We start from the raw sequence: 17,808 nt of genomic DNA, 5'->3' as shown, positions 1-17,808 counted from the left end.
ATTTTAATAATTACGCGATAACGTTGAAGAAATTTGCAGAAAACCACCAGGTCGTTTTCTCATAAACAAACCAGCGCTGACGTAGGATTCAGAAGGAGGCGTCCCACACGCGACGTCACGAAAATCAATGTTTGCCGGGAAATCCAAATGCCAAGTTTTTTCAGAGGCGGACCAATTCGCCTCAAATGGCTTGATTTCAACTGAATTTTTCTGGTATTGCGCAAGGGGAAAAAAATTGCACAAAATGCAAAATGTGACAGATATTTGACCAAAGTTTAATATAAAATAGGAGAATTACATTGATCTTGCTCCTGAATTTACCCGTGATATGCACTTTAACAAATACATACCGACCCTCTTTGTCACAGAGATCAGAAACCACTTTGAAATTCACTCTATTAGGAATCAGTATTGCTCCCCCTCTTTTTCTCCCTGTCTTATAACACGAGTAAAATGTATTTCTAAAACCTTTTTTTTTTTTACTTTTCATGTTCAATTCGGTTGAGATGGGTCTCCTGCCAGAATATTATATGCGATTTATCCCTTTTCATCTTTGCAATAGCCTTGCCCCTCTTAATCGGGTTATGTAAAGCAGGGCTTTGAACCAGAATTTTTTTCCTATTGGTTCGTTCCGAACAGAAACGGAATTTTGACGTTTCCGGTTTTGGGTTCCACCATTAAATAGACGTTCCCGAACCGGTTAGAACAAAAAAATTTCGTTCCCGGAACGGTTAATTACGTTCCCTGTCAGCTGTTTAACAAATGGCTATAAAATGATGTCTCTGTCTCATCCAGCTTAAGCCAAATGTAGGCTAATTCTATTACAACCTTCATTAAATAAGACAAGAAATAATTCAAAACAATTATTATTTCAAATGTTGGCGATTTGGATTCTCAGTATGTCTTCCCATCTACACAAACAGAAAAAGTGGCAAAAATGAAAGATAATTCGTTTAGTGTGTTACCAAAGGCTAGTCAGGCCCTATAGAGGGCTACCGCATGACGTCACCGCGCCGCGAGATTTTGTTAGGCGCCATATTGGAAGACCAAGTACACATCTATGCAAGTACATACATACATAAAACAAACTACAGCTGAAATGTAGCCAGGGCCGGTTCTGCCCTAATCTGGACCCGGGTGCAACATCGCGCAACCCCCCCCCCCCCCCCCAAAAAAAAAACCACCAGTCTAAATCAGGACAACCATCACATAACTATAAACATTTTATATCAACTATTTTAACTAAATGGGCTATAATAAATAAGCCTGCAGGCAGCCACGGCGGGCTGCCTCAGAAAAGTAACCATTTGTCCTACCTTAAAACTCGTTTTGCATTTTCTGCCTCCTTTTTTGTATTTTCGACCCTCCGTTTATTTTCTTTCCTTTTCTGAAAACCCGATTTGTGTCCAGACATTTTGTTCTGCTACCAACGAACTAACTCGTCAGGTCTCGTCTCTCGAGCCCGCGATGATTCCCGTGGGAGGGGCAACAACTGATACATTTTTACAAACAGCCAATAGGGAGGTTGCAACGTTCAGGCTCTTCTTTGCTCAGACACTCAGTAATGGAGACGTGATAGTAGTCCACCCTCCCGCTCTCTCCATTCAGTCAGCGAACGTCACACAGGAAGTGAACCCCAGCGGGTCATAGAAACTTGCGCAGGAGAAGAATGGCTTTTTTATTTGTAGGCTACGGAAACTTTGAGGAACGAAATAAAAACTGGTATTAACCGGTTACCATTATTTTTAATAAGTGTTTCTGTTCCGGAACATAAAAAATAATAAAGTTTCTGGTTTCGTTTCTGTTCCATGTGAAATAGAAAAAGTTCCCGGTTTTTGTTTTCGTTCCTTGAACTGGTTCAAAGCCCTGATGTAAAGCCTAGGTCACAACCGGACGTACGATTTTTTGGCCGTGCGATTTTTGGCGTTTCCCAAATCGCTGCGTTTTTTGTTCGTGGAGAAAGACGCGTGTTGGCCGTAAGTTTGTCTTGCAACCTGAAAAAAACATAAGCGCCCGTAGAGTTTGTTTGACATGACAAAGAACCTCTGCGGCCGGTCTGCAGCTCGAAAATCAGCACGTCACACGCGCGCCCTCCGTGCGTTTCTTGCACGTAGACCGGCCGTAGGAGCACGTACGGCCGGTTGTGACCGAGGCTTAAGCCATTTACATTACGGGTAACTACCTTATATTCCTGACATTGCATTTAATCCCATATTTAACACAGGTAGGTGAAGGACATGTTATCGGTGACCAAACTTGAACTGTTTTTGAACTATAAAACAAACTCCAAACATTGCAAAATAAAACAAGCCAATAATATATAAAAAAAAAAAAAAAACTCAGGTAGACCTCCATTTTGAAGTAATACAACACTTCTTAAAGTGGGGGGAGTAGTCTAGTGAACCACCAGAGCCCCCCTTCAGTGCAACCTGTAATATCCCTGCTCCGAGGGTGTATCTGTGCACTAAATTTGTCAAGATCTGATCTCTTGCCCGTAAATCTCGGTCAACTATATTCATTCTATGGGCTAAGGGCGATCCCACATAGTAATAAATCAAAAGTTTAGCCCCACATGAAGTTAGGAGCTGGTAGTTGTGTATTAAATGAAAATGAGAAATGGAGAGAAAACAAAAACAAATGGGGCTCAGTCTTAATGGAGAGGGGGGGAGAGTCAGCTACTGGAAAACAACAGGTGACATACAGGTGACTGTGCGCATACACAGTACACCTCCATCCCCCAATCCCAGTGTCAATAACGTTTTTAACTAGGCTGTAGTTCTCAGTCGAGTCTCTGCTCAAAATCGTTAAACAGTCAGTTACCTCCCGTTTCCGTTGTCACTGGGTCTATCATGGCCGCTGAAAACTTCGCAGCCTTTTCTTAATCCACTCTTGATGGGACTGGGCGCTGGCTGCCTTCCCTGGACGCTGCCAGGTGTTTTTCCGTTTTTTCTCCGGGATTCAACAGTGCTCTCACTCTCAAGCGGGAAGCCCCTCTTCTTCAAATCCTCCGCCGCACTCCCATACGTTACCGGTCCGCTATCGAAAAGAATTCATAGCTTGGCTGGCGGTGGTGTCTGAAACCGTATTCCCTTTTCCCGCAGAAGTCTCCTAATCTGCGCATACGCCTTTCTTTTTGCCAGCGTTTCTGCAGGGTAGTCATGGTTGAAATAAATTCTCCTGTCGCCACAGTAGATCTCCTCCTTCTTCCATGCAGAATGCAGCACCAGTTCTTTGGTTTTAAACTCCTGGAAGTATACGGTACAACCACCGACCTGGGTTGTGCCTCTTTTGGGGGTTTAGAGCCGAACGCTCTATGACACCGCTGTATTCCAAGTTCACCTTCAGCGAGGGGCTGCAGCTCTTTTTTGATAATATTGCCAATAAATTGCTGGATGTTGTTTTCCTCAGCCCCCTCTGAGATGCCATAAATGGCTATGTTATTACGCCTCGAACGTGCTTCCAGGTCTGTTAGCTTCATCTGTAATCTATCCTGGGCTTGTAGTGACTGACTCAGCGCCTCTCCGAAGTCCACGGTCCACTCCTCAATGTCGGCTATACAGCCTTCTGCTTCGCGCACTCTTTCGGTTGTAGCTTTAAGGTCGGTTGCTACTTCACCTAGCTTGTGTTGAATTTCCTCCCTTATGTCAGCTAGCTCCCTTTTCAAATCTTCTCTGATGCTGTCTCGAAAATTACCCAGCTCAGACTTCATCTCAGTGACCAAAGTCTTTCCGTCTGCGCGGATGATGGCGATGCTAGCTTCCGTATCCACTGCTGCTAGCTCAGTGTGTTTTCCTCGGCCACCATTACCGTCTCCGTGTTCCTCGACTATGGCCCCTTCTGTCGCCAATTTATCGCCCTTCTCCGCTTTCCCGGGTTGTTTACCCTTGCCCTTCTTGTGTTTTTCCCCCTCCATCGTTAATTAAAGCAAAGTTTGGAGAGTATTTGTAATTAAACTGGAGGGTAAACTCCGACCAACTGGGAGGGATTATTCAGGGATGAGAATGAAAAATATTTTAAAAGTCTGAAAAAACCGGGGCATGGGGCTAATGATTTTTGGCTTTTTTTTTTTTTTTTTACCCCAAAACCATTAATTTTATCAGCAAAAATTTGCAATTTATTTGGAAATAAATTCCCCTTCTTGGTGGACTCCCAGGTGAAAATGATTAATATGGTACAAGAGACTTGTTTTTAATCAATTCACATTTGATGATTTCAAAAAAATCAATGCACCTTTTAATATAAACGAGCTCTACAGTATTATATTTCTGCATTTTAGCTATTCATGTCTTTGAATACTCTAATCCTTTAAAATGAAGTGCAAACCAGAAAAAACTTCTATCATATAATTCTCTTAAGCTTTCTTCTGATGTTATCATGGTAGCAGGAGGTCTTGCATCTTAAGCAGGCAACATTCAACATCACTCATCACTTCCCTTTCAACTGTTGTGTGTACTAACGAGGTTTTATCTGGACAGGATGTTGTGTAATGTAATACAGATACCATACGGTCAATCTGAAGATCGAGATGGTGATTTTGAATTAAAGAACAGGCATGTACAATGGGAATTACATATTGGAAATTTTTTTTAAAATCAAAAACTACAAGTTCATCTCGGCCTAAAAAATTTGGGCAGACGCTCCCGCGCGGCACACGCCAGCATCCCCCCCCCATGAAATGAGCAATAAGTAGGAGAGTTATACATGCTATCATACTTAAAATTTCATCAGAAATATAGATATGATACTATGATTCTCCCCAACATGCTACATTAGATAAGCTAACCTCATTTATAAAAGATATACACTTATATATGACATGTAATTGATATATATTTTTTGGGGCGCGCGCTCTCTGTCATGCCGATCCTGTAGGCTGCACTGACTCAACTAAACTGAAAACTCCGGTCCTCGAGAAAAAAAAAAAAGATAAAAGCCCACCCACACTGAAAGCTGATTGGCTTATTTTGCTGAGTAACCCAATCAAGATGCTCTTTGTCTGGCATGCGCTACATGAACAGGCACACAGGCAGTGTTGCCAGATTGGGTGGTTTTAAGTGCATTTTGGCGGGTTTTGAACATATTTTGGGCTGGAAAACATCAGCAGTATCTGGCAACACTGCACACAGTCTCCCTCACGCACCCCCTCGCGCGCACACACTCTAAGATGCGTGATGCAGACCTTAATGTTGCGCGCGCACGCTCTTGCTCGGTTCTATCAATATGCAGGAGACTCCCGGAACTTCCGGTAGACTTGGGATGTCTGCGTTATAAGGTGACCACAGATCGTTAATCATACCCCCCCCCCCAAAAAAAAAAATTCTCAACGGATTTACATCAATCTCAAAAATGATCATTTTGGTTTGAAAAAGTCGGAAATCTGCCAATCAGCGGAAAATTCTCATCCCTGATTATTTATGCAGCCATCTGCTTCATTCGCTCCACCGGAAGTCCATCACACATTCGTTTAAATTTAAAGAGTAACCTAGAAATTAAGCAACATCTCAAATATTGTTCAATCTTCCATCCATCCATCCATCCATCCATAACCGCTTATCCTGTACAGGGTCATGGGCAAGCTGGAGCCTATCCCAGCTGACTATGGGTGAGAGGCGGGGTACACGCTGGACAAGTTGCCAGATCATCGCAGGGCTGACACACAGAGACAAACAACCATTCACACTCACATTCACACCTACGGTCAATTTAGAGCCACCAATTGTAACCACTACACCACCGTGCTGCCCCAGTAAAATAATCCTAGAAATCCAAAACATCCTAAAACTTTCCCTAATCCAAAGTGAATGCAATAAACCAAATAATCCGAGAAATCACAAAAAAAACAAAAAAGCTATACCAATGATCCTCGTCAAAATCATGTTAGCAGGAAATTCGAGCAAAGATTTTTATATTTTGCTTAGAGGCATCAAAACCGTGCTTTGTTTCCTCCATCGCATATCCACTCAATAAAGCCTGGACTTCTCCGTCAGTCCATTTGTCCCTGCTTGTTTTTTTCCTTCATATTTTTCTGCAAACTTTAAGAGCTGTTGTTTACACGGCTAATGTTTGACATGCATTTATAAAAATGGTGGTTGCCGGCGCTGCACTGACTTGTGTTCGACAAATTGTTGTACGTCACTCATGGTTCCCCTTGTGCTGGGGGAGTATTTACCCTGAGGAAAGAGCTTCAAAACAGCATTCTTAGAACCATAATTGTTCTCAATCTCGACAGTGTGGATATACGGTAAAGGGGAACTTCCTCCGAAGAACAGTGAAAAAAAGTTCCTCCAATCTGAAAGTGCCTAATGTGGTCTTTTGGATCCCATAAGCATGCAGCAAACGTCTCTCAACATCTTGACTTCATTGTACAACCCCGATTCCAAAAAAGTTGGGACAAAGTACAAACTGTAAATAAAAACGGAATGCAATGATGTGGAAGTTTCAAAATTCCATATTTTATTCAGAATAGAACACAGATGACATATCAAATGTTTAAACTGAGAAAATGTATCATTTAAAGAGAAAAATTAGGTGATTTTAAATTTCATGACAACACCACATCTCAAAAAAGTTGGGACAAGGCCATGTTTCCCACTGTGAGACATCCCCTTTTCTCTTTACAACAGTCTGTAAACGTCTGGGGACTGAGGAGACAAGTTGCTCAAGTTTAGGGATAGGAATGTTAACCCATTCTTGTCTAATGTAGGATTCTAGTTGCTCAACTGTCTTAGGTCTTTTTTGTCGTATCTTCTGTTTTATGATGCGCCAAATGTTTTCTATGGGTGAAAGATCTGGACTGCAGGCTGGCCAGTTCAGTACCCGGACCCTTCTTCTACGCAGCCATGATGCTGTAATTGATGCAGTATGTGGTTTGGCATTGTCATGTTGGAAAATGCAAGGTCTTCCCTGAAAGAGACATTGTCTGGATGGGAGCATATGTTGCTCTAGAACCTGGATATACCTTTCAGCATTGATGGTGTCTTTCCAGATGTGTAAGCTGCCCATGCCACACGCACTAATGCAACCCCGTACCATCAGAGATGCAGGCTTCTGAACTGAGCGCTGATAACAACTTGGGTCGTCCTTCTCCTCTTTAGTCCGAATGGCACGGCGTCCCTGATTTCCATAAAGAACTTCAAATTTTGATTCGTCTGACCACAGAACAGTTTTCCACTTTGCCACAGTCCATTTTAAATGAGCCTTGGCCCAGAGAAGACGTCTGCGCTTCTGGATCGTGTTTAGATACGGCTTCTTCTTTGAACTATAGAGTTTTAGCTGGCAACGGCGGATGGCACGGTGAATTGTGTTCACAGATAATGTTCTCTGGAAATATTCCTGAGCCCATTTTGTGATTTCCAATACAGAAGCATGCCTGTATGTGATGCAGTGCCATCTAAGGGCCCGAAGATCACGGGCACCCAGTATGGTTTTCCGGCCTTGACCCTTACGCACAGAGATTCTTCCAGATTCTCTGAATCTTTTGATGATATTATGCACTGTAGATGATGATATGTTCAAACTCTTTGCAATTTTACACTGTGGAACTCCTTTCTGATATTGCTCCACTATTTGTGGGCGCAGAATTAGGGGGATTGGTGATCCTCTTCCCATCTTTACTTCTGAGAGCCGCTGCCACTCCAAGATGCTCTTTTTATACCCAGTCATGTTAATGACCTATTGCCAATTGACCTAATGAGTTGCAATTTGGTCCTCCAGCTGTTCCTTTTTTGTATCTTTAACTTTTCCAGCCTCTTATTGCCCCGTCCCAACTTTTTTGAGGTGTGTTGCTGTCATGAAATTTTAAATGAGCCAATATTTGGCATGAAATTTCAAAATGTCTCACTTTCGACATTTGATATGTTGTTTATGTTCTATTGTGAATACAATATCAGTTTTTGAGATTTGTAAATTATTGCATTCTGTTTTTATTTACAATTTGTACTTTGTCCCAACTTTTTTGGAATCGGGGTTGTACTTTTAAATCTGGTAGGTTTGAAATGTCATAGGCCGCTTGTCGAACACGTCTGTATTAGACCCTTTAACGGCTGAGGATCATGTGAATTTTAGGGGATTGTGTCTGGCTCTAAAAACAGCCTTTCCTTTTTTAGGTCAGCGCAGGTGACCGATCATATCAGAATGATTCCATGGACATGACAGTGATTCAGTTTGCTCTAATGCACACTGTCCAGCTCACAAGTCAATCAAGCACTTTTAGAATGAGGTGGAATGGAAGGCCAAAAATGTCCCGAGAGCTGGAAGATGTTATTAAAACAGCACAAAATTAGTAACAAAAGTTTCCGGCACGTCAAAGAATCCAGGTAAAATATTTAGGCCTTTTTGGATGTTCTGGATTAGTAAACAGAGCTAACAGGACTCATGTTCTGATCTTGTCAGTGTCTCACTATTCAGCATACTGTGTCACATTCAAACTGAAATATAAATATAGAAGCTGTGCTGGACAGTCCTATACTTTATGTTAAAGGTGGACCACCTTTCAGATTTTTCAAGTGTAGGTCATAAAAAGAATTTTCCCCGACGCCCAATTATTTTTGTTTAGTGGACCGAAAGCTACTGAATTCGAATCACAGACTTCCAATTTTATTAGGTTTTTGTTTTTAAATAGAACAATTAATGAATTTAGAGCCACATGGCCCTAAATTCTCTGCTATTTTTTCCTGCTTCACCATGACCCAATACAAGATACTACGCCATGCATCACATCACGTGGTGGGCTTTCCCAGTTTGCGCAAGGCATTGTGGGATACAAATTTGAAACAGGAGAGAAAAATGGAGGACGTGAGTGTGCGAATGAAACGTGAAAGACCGACTACAGTAACGGAAAGAAAGCGAGAAGAAAAGGCGTTATATTATATACGAAGGAAAGGAAACGCAGGACCAAACTAATAAATATCGGCGCTCAGCGAGCACCTCGGTGTGATCAGCTGTTCGTTTACCGACAGAATGATGGGACTGTCAATGCACGGTACTGAGCTCTATATAAAACCTGGAGAGCTCATCGGCTCGTCAGAGTGAAGCGGAATAAATAAATAAATAAATAAAGAGACAGACAGATAGAAAGGAAGAAGAAATATATGAAAGAGAAAGATACAATAAGAGAAAAACTGAAATAATCTCTGTTGAAATAATTATAGCAATAAAAGAGCTGCTCAAAAAGACATGATCAGAGACTGGACTTGAAAAGAAGAAAAAAAAACCAATAACAATGAAAGGCAGTGCGATAAAGATATGTAAGGAATGAGGGAAAGTGGAGAAAATAAGAGGAGGTAAAAGTCAGGAGCTACTTTTCTTGGGGCAAATTTGATCGGATACAACAGTTTAACACATAAGCCAAATACACGCGATGCGAGTGTAAAGATGGCAGCCAGATGGCTTCACTCGTCTCTACAGTGGGGAACAGGCTACGAGTTCTCCAGATTTTATATACAGCTCAGTCGTGCACAGTCAAAGGTAAACCTGTACATGCGCACACGGACTTCCTCTGTCTGCCTGACTGCGCAAAGAGAGCTATTTCATGCACATTATTTGCTTTAATCCCCTCAAATTAAATAAATTCCCAGCCACAGAACAGAATGGCCTGATATTTTGTGAAATATTACAGAAATAAACATATTTATTTTTTTCGCGGTCCAGTTTCCATCAAATCCTGCGCTCTGATTGGCTACGAGCGGGTCTGTATCCTATGATACGGATCCCAGTTACGGACGCCGGTTACGGACCTCTGGCGACTCAGTCGTTCACAACAACAAAAAACATTGTAGCATTTTTTGTCAACATTTATCTTTTTTTTTTTATAAGATTTATTTATAAAATTATCAAAAATCTTATAAATTTTTGCCAGCATTTCTCAGGAGAATAGCATTATTTTTACAGCATGGATAGCGATAACGACAGTGTTCACAGTGAAAGCGAGTTTTACTACCCTGAGGAAGAAGAAATAAAAGAAAACATTTCAGGAGAAAGCTAAAAACCTCTAACTGTTGCTAACACCGAGCAAAAACATGGCTGAATCCTGAATGACTCCTATTTGTATAAATAGGGGACTACATAGGCGGCAAAATGTAGTTTTTTTCCTGCCATGGAAGTGCACTTGTATACCGAGGAGGAAGCCATTTGCATTACAGCCGTGAATGAGGATTCAAAATGGCGGCTCAGCTCGGTTTTCCCTTTCGGGCGCTCTCGTTTTCTGTTAGAATTTGGTAAAGAAAAAATAAATATATTATTTACCAGCTTAAGGTCGGTCCGTATGGTGAAATACCGTGACCTCGGCCTTGAATACTGACCTCGGCCCAGAGGGCCTCGCTCAGTACTTTCAAGACCTCGGTCACGGTATTTCACAATATGGACCGACCTTAAGCTGGTAAATAACATATATATCACAATGACCACATTTCAGAGGGAACTAAATTTCACCGATTTTATGAAATCGAAAGGCCGTCTCGCTTTAAATGTGCGTAGTGAATATAGAGTGTCCAGTGTGTAATGTGAATACTCAATCTTGATTTTGTCTTGAAGAGGTCAGCTGTACCTGTTTGCCATTGTGAGTAACAGAAGACAGGATGGTTCTCAGTGTCTTAAAGCCCATGGCTATGTCCAGCAGATGAGCAGCGAAGAAGAAGTTATTGTAATGGCCCAGTATGGACATGGTCATGTACCAGGCTAGGTACAGGAAGGACTACACACACACACACACAAAAAAAAAAAACAATAACCAGAGATAAACGCAACTAATTAAAATGATGCAAACATAAACAGGATCATGCTAACATGCTGTATATTTAGCAAAACAATTCTATCAAATGCCTCACTGACTGGGAGGTATTTACATTATCTGTGAAGACGACTCCCAACTTCCAGATCTGGTATTTCACATCAACAGAGTTCAGTCTGAAACAGAGAGAGAGAGAGAGAGAGAGAGAGAGAGAGAGGAGCAGCAGACCATGAAATACACCCCTTTCCAAAAAAGTTGGGACGCTGAGTAAAACGTGAATAAAAACAGAATGCACTGATTTGCAAATCCTTTTCAGCCTATATGCAATTGAATAAAATACAAAGAGAATATATTCAATATTCAAACTGATAAAGTTTGTTGTTTCTTTTTTTTCTTTATTTGTAAATATTCACTCATTCTGAATTTGATGCCTCCAACACGTTCCAAAAAAAGTTGGAACCGGGGCAAGAAAAGACTGGGAAAGTGGTGGAATTTTCAAAAAGCACATGTTTGGAACATTCTACAGGTAAACAGGTTAACTGGTAATTGGAAAGGCTCAATTGTTCACGAGCAAAGATAGAGCAAGAGTCACCACTTTGTGAAAAAGTGTCGGGGAAAATAGTCCAACAGTTTAAGAATAACGTTTCTCAACGTATAACTGCAAGGAAATTTAGGGATTTCACCACCAACAATCCATAATGTCTTCAAAAGATTCAGCGAATCCAGAGAAATCTCTGCACATAAGGGACTGAAAACCAGCACTGAATGCCCATGACCGTTGATCCCTCAGGCAATAAAGGATATTGTGATATAGGCTCAGGAATACACCATGAAAACCAAAAGCCATATATTAACAACATCCAGGAACACCGCTGAATTCTCTGGGCCTGAGCTCATCTGAGATAGACTGATGCAAAGTGGAAGAGTGCGCTGTGGTCTGACAAGTCCACTGGTCAAATTGTTTTTGGAAAGAGGAAAAGGACCATCCAGATTGTTACCAGCAAAACGTTCAAAAGTCAGCATCTGTGGGTGTGTGGCATGTGGGTGTGTTAGTGCCCACTGCATGGATAACTTGCACATGTGTGAAGGCACCACACATGCAGGTTTTACAGCAACACATGGTGCCCTCCAGACGATGTCTTTTTCAGGGACGTCCCTGCTTATTCCAGCAAGACGATGCCAAACCGCATTCTGCACGTATTACAACAGCATGTCTTCATAGTAAAAAGAGTGCAGGTGCTAAACTGGACTGCCTGCTTCCTATTGAAAACTTTTGGTGCATTATGAAGTGCAAAATACGACAACAGAGACCTCCGGACTGCTGAGCAACTGAAATCGGATACCAACCAAGAATGGGAAAGAATTTCATGTTCAAAACTTCAGTCATTAGTGTCCTCAGTTCCCAAACAATTACTGAGTGTTGTTAAAAGAAAATGTGATGTAACAGTGTTCAACATGCTGCTGTGCGGAACGCGTTACAGGCATCAACTTCAGAATGAGTGTGCATTTACAAAAAAAAAAACCTTAAATATCTTGTCTTCGTATTGCATTCAGTTGAATAGAGGTTGAAGAGGATTTGCAAATCATTGCATTCTGTTTTTATTTCTTTTACACAGTGCCCCAACTTTTTTTGGAATTTGGGTTGTGAAAGCCACATATCATCACTGTCATCAGGAGCAGCATTATACTATTTTATAATCTCAAAATAAAGGTTATTAACTAAATTAATCTTCAAAAATTTAACAACAACAATAATAATTTTTTCTGGGGTATTTATTTTTGGCATTTTTGTTATATATATTTATTATATAACAGTTATATATTTTTAGGGGGCGTAGTGTTTTGAATATTTTTTCAAGTTGTTAAAGTTGGCTGGTAGACACTGACCTTTAGCTACTACCGCCCCCTGCAGGGATGTGTTTAAAAATACAGCCTGAGTTTTTCTCATCCAGGCATCAGCATGCCAGGATCTATCAGGTTATCTTATTGCGGATTTGGCACTGTGAAATACTGCACTGATGTCTGAACCTTTCACACACACGCGCGCACACACCAACACTCCAACACAAAAGTGAAAGTAGGAATACAAGTAGGAGGCGTTCTTTTAAAACTAAAATAAATATGTATATACTGTATGTGCACACATCCACACGTTACATCACAAGCATGCATGTTTAAACTTACACAGCAGCTAGCGAGCTGTCTTTCTTAGGCTTCTTCTTCTCATGGGCATCACTAAAGTCCAGCGCAGCTTTGTCCATCCCCAGCAGTTCACTGATTCGGTCATTACCATAAAACTCTCCATATTTATCCATCACCTGCGCGCACACACACACACTCTGATGACAACTGCTAACAAGTGTTAACTGTCAATGAATTGCTTTTAATCATCAAATTTCATTCATCCAAAAAAAAAAAAAAAACACTCGGAGAATGCAGACCTCCACCAAGGACAATAGTCAACTCTTCTATGATATGGAAATCCGCAACTGCAACCATTTTATACGTCTGGATATATTTCCAAAACTATTAGAATTATGGGTCTTGATGTCTGGGAATATTCTCATTCATCCAGGTAATGGTTATCTCAAGGAAACTGAATCAAATGCAACTGGACTTGGTTTTCAGTCTTTGAAGACGTTTCACCTCTCATCAGTTCACTTCATCAGCTTATCTGACTAGACTGGGCTAGACCAGTGACTCCCAACCACTGTGCCGTGGCATGTTAGCGTGCCGTGAGAGATCATCAGGTGTACCGTGGGAAATTATCCAATTTCACTTAATTGTTCCGAAAATTATTATTTATTTACTGCAAATAATTTGTCTTCGTTCGTCTATGCCAGCGACGTATAGTGACAGGCAGAACAATTAAATACTCTTCCACTAGATGGCAGCAGGTAGCTAATTAACCTGTGTATCTACCTGTTGCCATTCAAACAATAGAACTGGTAATGCTTCAGGTGTGACAGCGGTGATAGCGATGGATAAGTATTTGAAAAGAAAAAGTGCACAAGCCAAACTGGGTCCTGGAGAAAATTCTGGCCCAGATGAAGGCCCTAGTATGAGCAGAGGTCAGAAGAAAGCAAAAAAGCTGATTTTCCACAACCCATCTATGCGAGCTGGGCTTTTCAAGCATGACTGCTATAAAAACTAAAAAAAAAAAAAAAAGGAGAGTGACTCAGAGCTGTTGAGGAAGATCTTTGTGTGTGTCTTTCTTCAATTCCTGCAAGTATATCAGCTTTGTGTTCAACTCAACAGGCCCAGGTTTCACACTGAGTAAGTAAATTGAGACTAGATGATCATTATATTTCATTACATGTACACTTTTTGTGACATTTTTGTTTGGTGGTGTGCCTTGGGATTTTGTGAATGTAAAATATGTGCCATGGCTCAAGAAAGGTTGGGAAACACTGGGCTAGACAAAGACTAGTACACCCCAAAGACCGTACACCACACACTCAGAAAAGCAACCTGGTGTATGCTGTCCCATGCAGCGAGGAATGTTCAGACCTGTACATTGGTGAAACCAAACAACCATCTAACAAACATATGGCCCAACACAGGAAGGCCAACTCTTCAGGCCAAGACTCTGCTGTCTATTTACACCTAAAGGAAAAGGCACACTCCTTTGAGGACAGCAATGCATACATTTTAGATAGATTAGGGATAAAACTTGCTCATATTTTAAGTTGTTCAAATTCTGTAAAGCTGCTTTGCGACAATGTTTATTGCTAAAAGCGCTATACAAATAAACTTGACTTGATTTTGGATGGTTTGAAAGAGAAGTAAAGGAAGCCATCTACTGAAATTGGAAAAACTATCCCTCAACAGAGAAGGAGGTCTGCAACACCACCTATCTCCCCACTTACAATGCCGTCCTTTTCTCCCTACCCAGGAGATTTCACACCTTAAGCCCTATTCGCACGGGATAAGTATTACCTGTGGATCTATGGTAATTCGGAATAATTACAGAGAATGTCTGAGTTCTTAGTCCTGTGCGAATGCGCCATGTCCGTAATTTGCCAAGTAATAATTCCGCCGCGAATTACCTACTGTGTTTCGGCAAAACACAGATGTCCAGTGGTAATACAAGTCCCGTGTGAATGCGCATGTCTGTGTTTGTAATTATTAAACGCGCGTCTCTTGTACTTTTCTGGAGTGAATAATGGAGGATACGGGCGAAATTTTGATAAACAGCATTTCGGGGCAAGTGGTAGTAGGCCTATCCCGTATTTGAACCAGGTAAGCAGAAACAGCTCCAAGAAGAACTCCAAGAAGAAAGCACGAAGAATCTTCAACTGGATGGCTTGTGTGGCAGCATATGGTAAGGAGCCATGCTAACCCCCATGACACAGCAATACGAAGATATTTTGGTTAACGGAGGGAAGACAAATGTTCGTTTAGTAAAATACCCGGCTATGTGTAAACAGCGCCATAAACTGCCTGTTCACTTACATTGTCATCTCGAGACTGTTTTCATTTGCAGTGACCCCGCCTTCTCATTTTGAGAGCGTGGAGCAAACATACTGCATCCCTATCATATGCGTTTCCCCTCTCTTAATTTGGATACAGTGCTATTCTTATGCCTACTGTGTTTTCATCCTACCTTATTAATGCACCATTAATGTACTACAGTAATATGTTGGCACTTCCAACATGCTACAACTGTATTGATTGTTGCCAAACGCGCCTTTATTCTAACCACCTACCCAACCTTGTTTATAGTTGATATCTGGTACCCTGATAGAAGACCCAGGGAGAGAGGCCTGTCCTTCTGGGAAGTGGAGGTGCTGGAGAACTTTCGGGAGAATTACAGACTTTTGCTTATCCCGTCCGAATGCACCACACAATAACACAGAGGTGCGGGGGTAATTGTGAATTACCAGAGGTCCATAGGTAATACTTATCCCGTGCGAATAGGGCTTTAGCCTCCAAGAACAACAGTTGTTCACAAATCGCCTCACGTGACTCCAGCAACCCTAACGGCCCCAAACGGCTGTTGTTACAACAGAATGGAGCACTAACAAAGTTAACTCCAAAGACTTTATCACACCCTGGAGCACTAAAGAAGCCGTGATATCAGTGGCCTTGAGAACGATTCTACAGAGGTTAAATACATGGGTACTCGTACCAGCTGGTCAGACTAGCCCATTCTAGTCAGATAAGCTGATGAAGTGAACTGATGGAACCTACTGGATGAGAGGTGAAACGTCTTCAAAGACTTCAAACCAAGTCCAGTTGCGTTTGATTCAGTTTCCTTGAGATATGGGCCTTGATGTGTATCCCAGAGGTTACTGGTACCCGTGAATGATAGAGTCATTGTATTTCTACACTGGCTAAGTTTCGTCACTATTGAACTTTACTGCCATCTCCTGGATTTTAAGATGTGTGGCCTTGTTGAGTGTAGACTTCCACCAAAGCCAAATCTCTCAAAGTTAGCAAAAGTGAAACTAAATTTGTGGAGTCGCTCTGTGACTCGGATTTGCTCCAAAATTTAATAGGTTCTTCCTTGGCCCAAGCTACACCCTTCCACAGAGCTTCATGGAAATCGGGTTGGTGAGTTTTGCACAATTAAGACAAGACAAACACATCACATCAAAAAACAATGTCCTTGGCAGAGGTAATAATTCACCAATAAACAGTTTTACTGCATATGCCAAAACTTTTCATTTCAGAAATAAACAAACTTTTCAGCCTACCTTTCTCTTCACAAATTTATCCCAGTAATTGTTTGGAAAGGACCTGAGAAGCAGAGAAATACATGAGCATCAGGAACAAATGTGAACATAAGATAGAAGCAGCAAATGCTGTACATTTAAAAATAATAATAATAATTAAAAAAAAAAAACATCACCCAGGTTTTGGACAACCAACATTTTTGGTTCAAATTCGGACGACATGTTCATTTTACCCAAGTATATCTAAGTAAAAGTAGATGTGAAGAAAAAATGAATAAAAATGTTACTATATGTAAAAGAACATAGCTATATTCTATCAGAAGAAATCTAGATACAAATGAGGAAAAAACATTTTGTTCATTAAATTGGATATTCCCTGGACATTACATACACACTATTATTCAAAAGTCTGGACTCTAGATTCTGTCGTAATTTTGATAATGGCTGAAATCGAAACAAATGTAAAGAATGAGTATGATGCCTAAATAAATAGATTTCTGAACCAAATATACCGGTATTTTGGTGAACTTTAAGCAAGCTTTTTTTTTTTTTTTAACTTTGAATATTTTTTATTTCGAATTTAGGCCCCGGCCACACCGCCCGAACTTTGCTGGAGCATTCTTGGAGCGGTGAAAAAAATTCATCACCGCTCGTAACCGTTCACCACCGTTTAACAAAAGTTGGCCCCCGTTAAAGCAACGCCGTATACGCTCGGCCACCGCTGATGTTTCTCGAGGGGCCCTCCTACCGCTCCGAAAGTTTTGAGCTGCACAAAATATTGCGAGCGGTGAGGAGGGGGCAATTTTCCGCCCCGGCAAAGTTCACCCCCGCTCCACCAACGCCCAGTCAAAGTTTGACACCGCTAGACGCAAGTTCGTGGACGCTTGGGTCCGCTAGGCCAACGCAGAAATCTTGAACGCTGGACCACCGCTGCTTCGCCAGCGTTGCCCGGGTGGCGATTAAACGTTGCACAAACTTCGGTGGAGCGGTTGTAAGCGTTTTACGAGCGGACACGGGGTTGCTGGAACGGTGTCGGGCATTGAAGCAGCTATCCATGGCGGCGATGAACTTTGGTTTGGCGTTGGTATAGAGGTGTTGGAGCGGGACCAGAATTTGGCTATAAATACGGGGAGAAATGGACCAGGAGCTCATTTGGAATCGAGCTGCCGTTGAGTTCAGACCTCATCTATATCGAATTTGCTCAAAGTTACAGTAAAACTGTATCACCATGGATGCTGAGAGACTTGCTGTGATTGGTGCTAAACCAACTTTATACCCCCGCCGAGCCAAAGCCCGCATGCGCAGAACGCCGCTATACCAACGCTCGCGTCACCGCTAAACCAACGCTCGCTACCGCTAAAGCAACGCCGGCTTCAGCGGTGCACCGCTAAGCCAACGCCCGTG

General features: G+C 41.7%; 1 protein-coding gene across 1 annotated transcript in view; it reads right to left on the bottom strand.

The window, feature by feature from the left end:
• The window catches only part of ryr2a (ryanodine receptor 2a (cardiac)), a 589,347-nt gene that overhangs the window by 43,290 nt on the left and 528,249 nt on the right, over positions 1 to 17,808 (bottom strand). Inside the window, exons 98-101 of the mRNA XM_060940301.1 lie at positions 16,426 to 16,468; positions 12,911 to 13,044; positions 10,842 to 10,902; positions 10,544 to 10,690 (exon numbers count right to left, since the gene is read on the bottom strand). Of these exons, the coding sequence (XP_060796284.1) occupies positions 10,544 to 10,690; positions 10,842 to 10,902; positions 12,911 to 13,044; positions 16,426 to 16,468 (385 nt within the window). The remainder of the gene's footprint in view (positions 1 to 10,543; positions 10,691 to 10,841; positions 10,903 to 12,910; positions 13,045 to 16,425; positions 16,469 to 17,808) is intronic.

This window comes from Neoarius graeffei, chromosome 14 (assembly GCF_027579695.1).
Source record: "Neoarius graeffei isolate fNeoGra1 chromosome 14, fNeoGra1.pri, whole genome shotgun sequence".
In the NCBI taxonomy this organism is placed as follows: domain Eukaryota; kingdom Metazoa; phylum Chordata; class Actinopteri; order Siluriformes; family Ariidae; genus Neoarius; species Neoarius graeffei.
The sequence above is the reverse complement of the archived record's forward strand: the minus strand, read 5'-3'. Positions and strand labels throughout refer to the sequence as shown.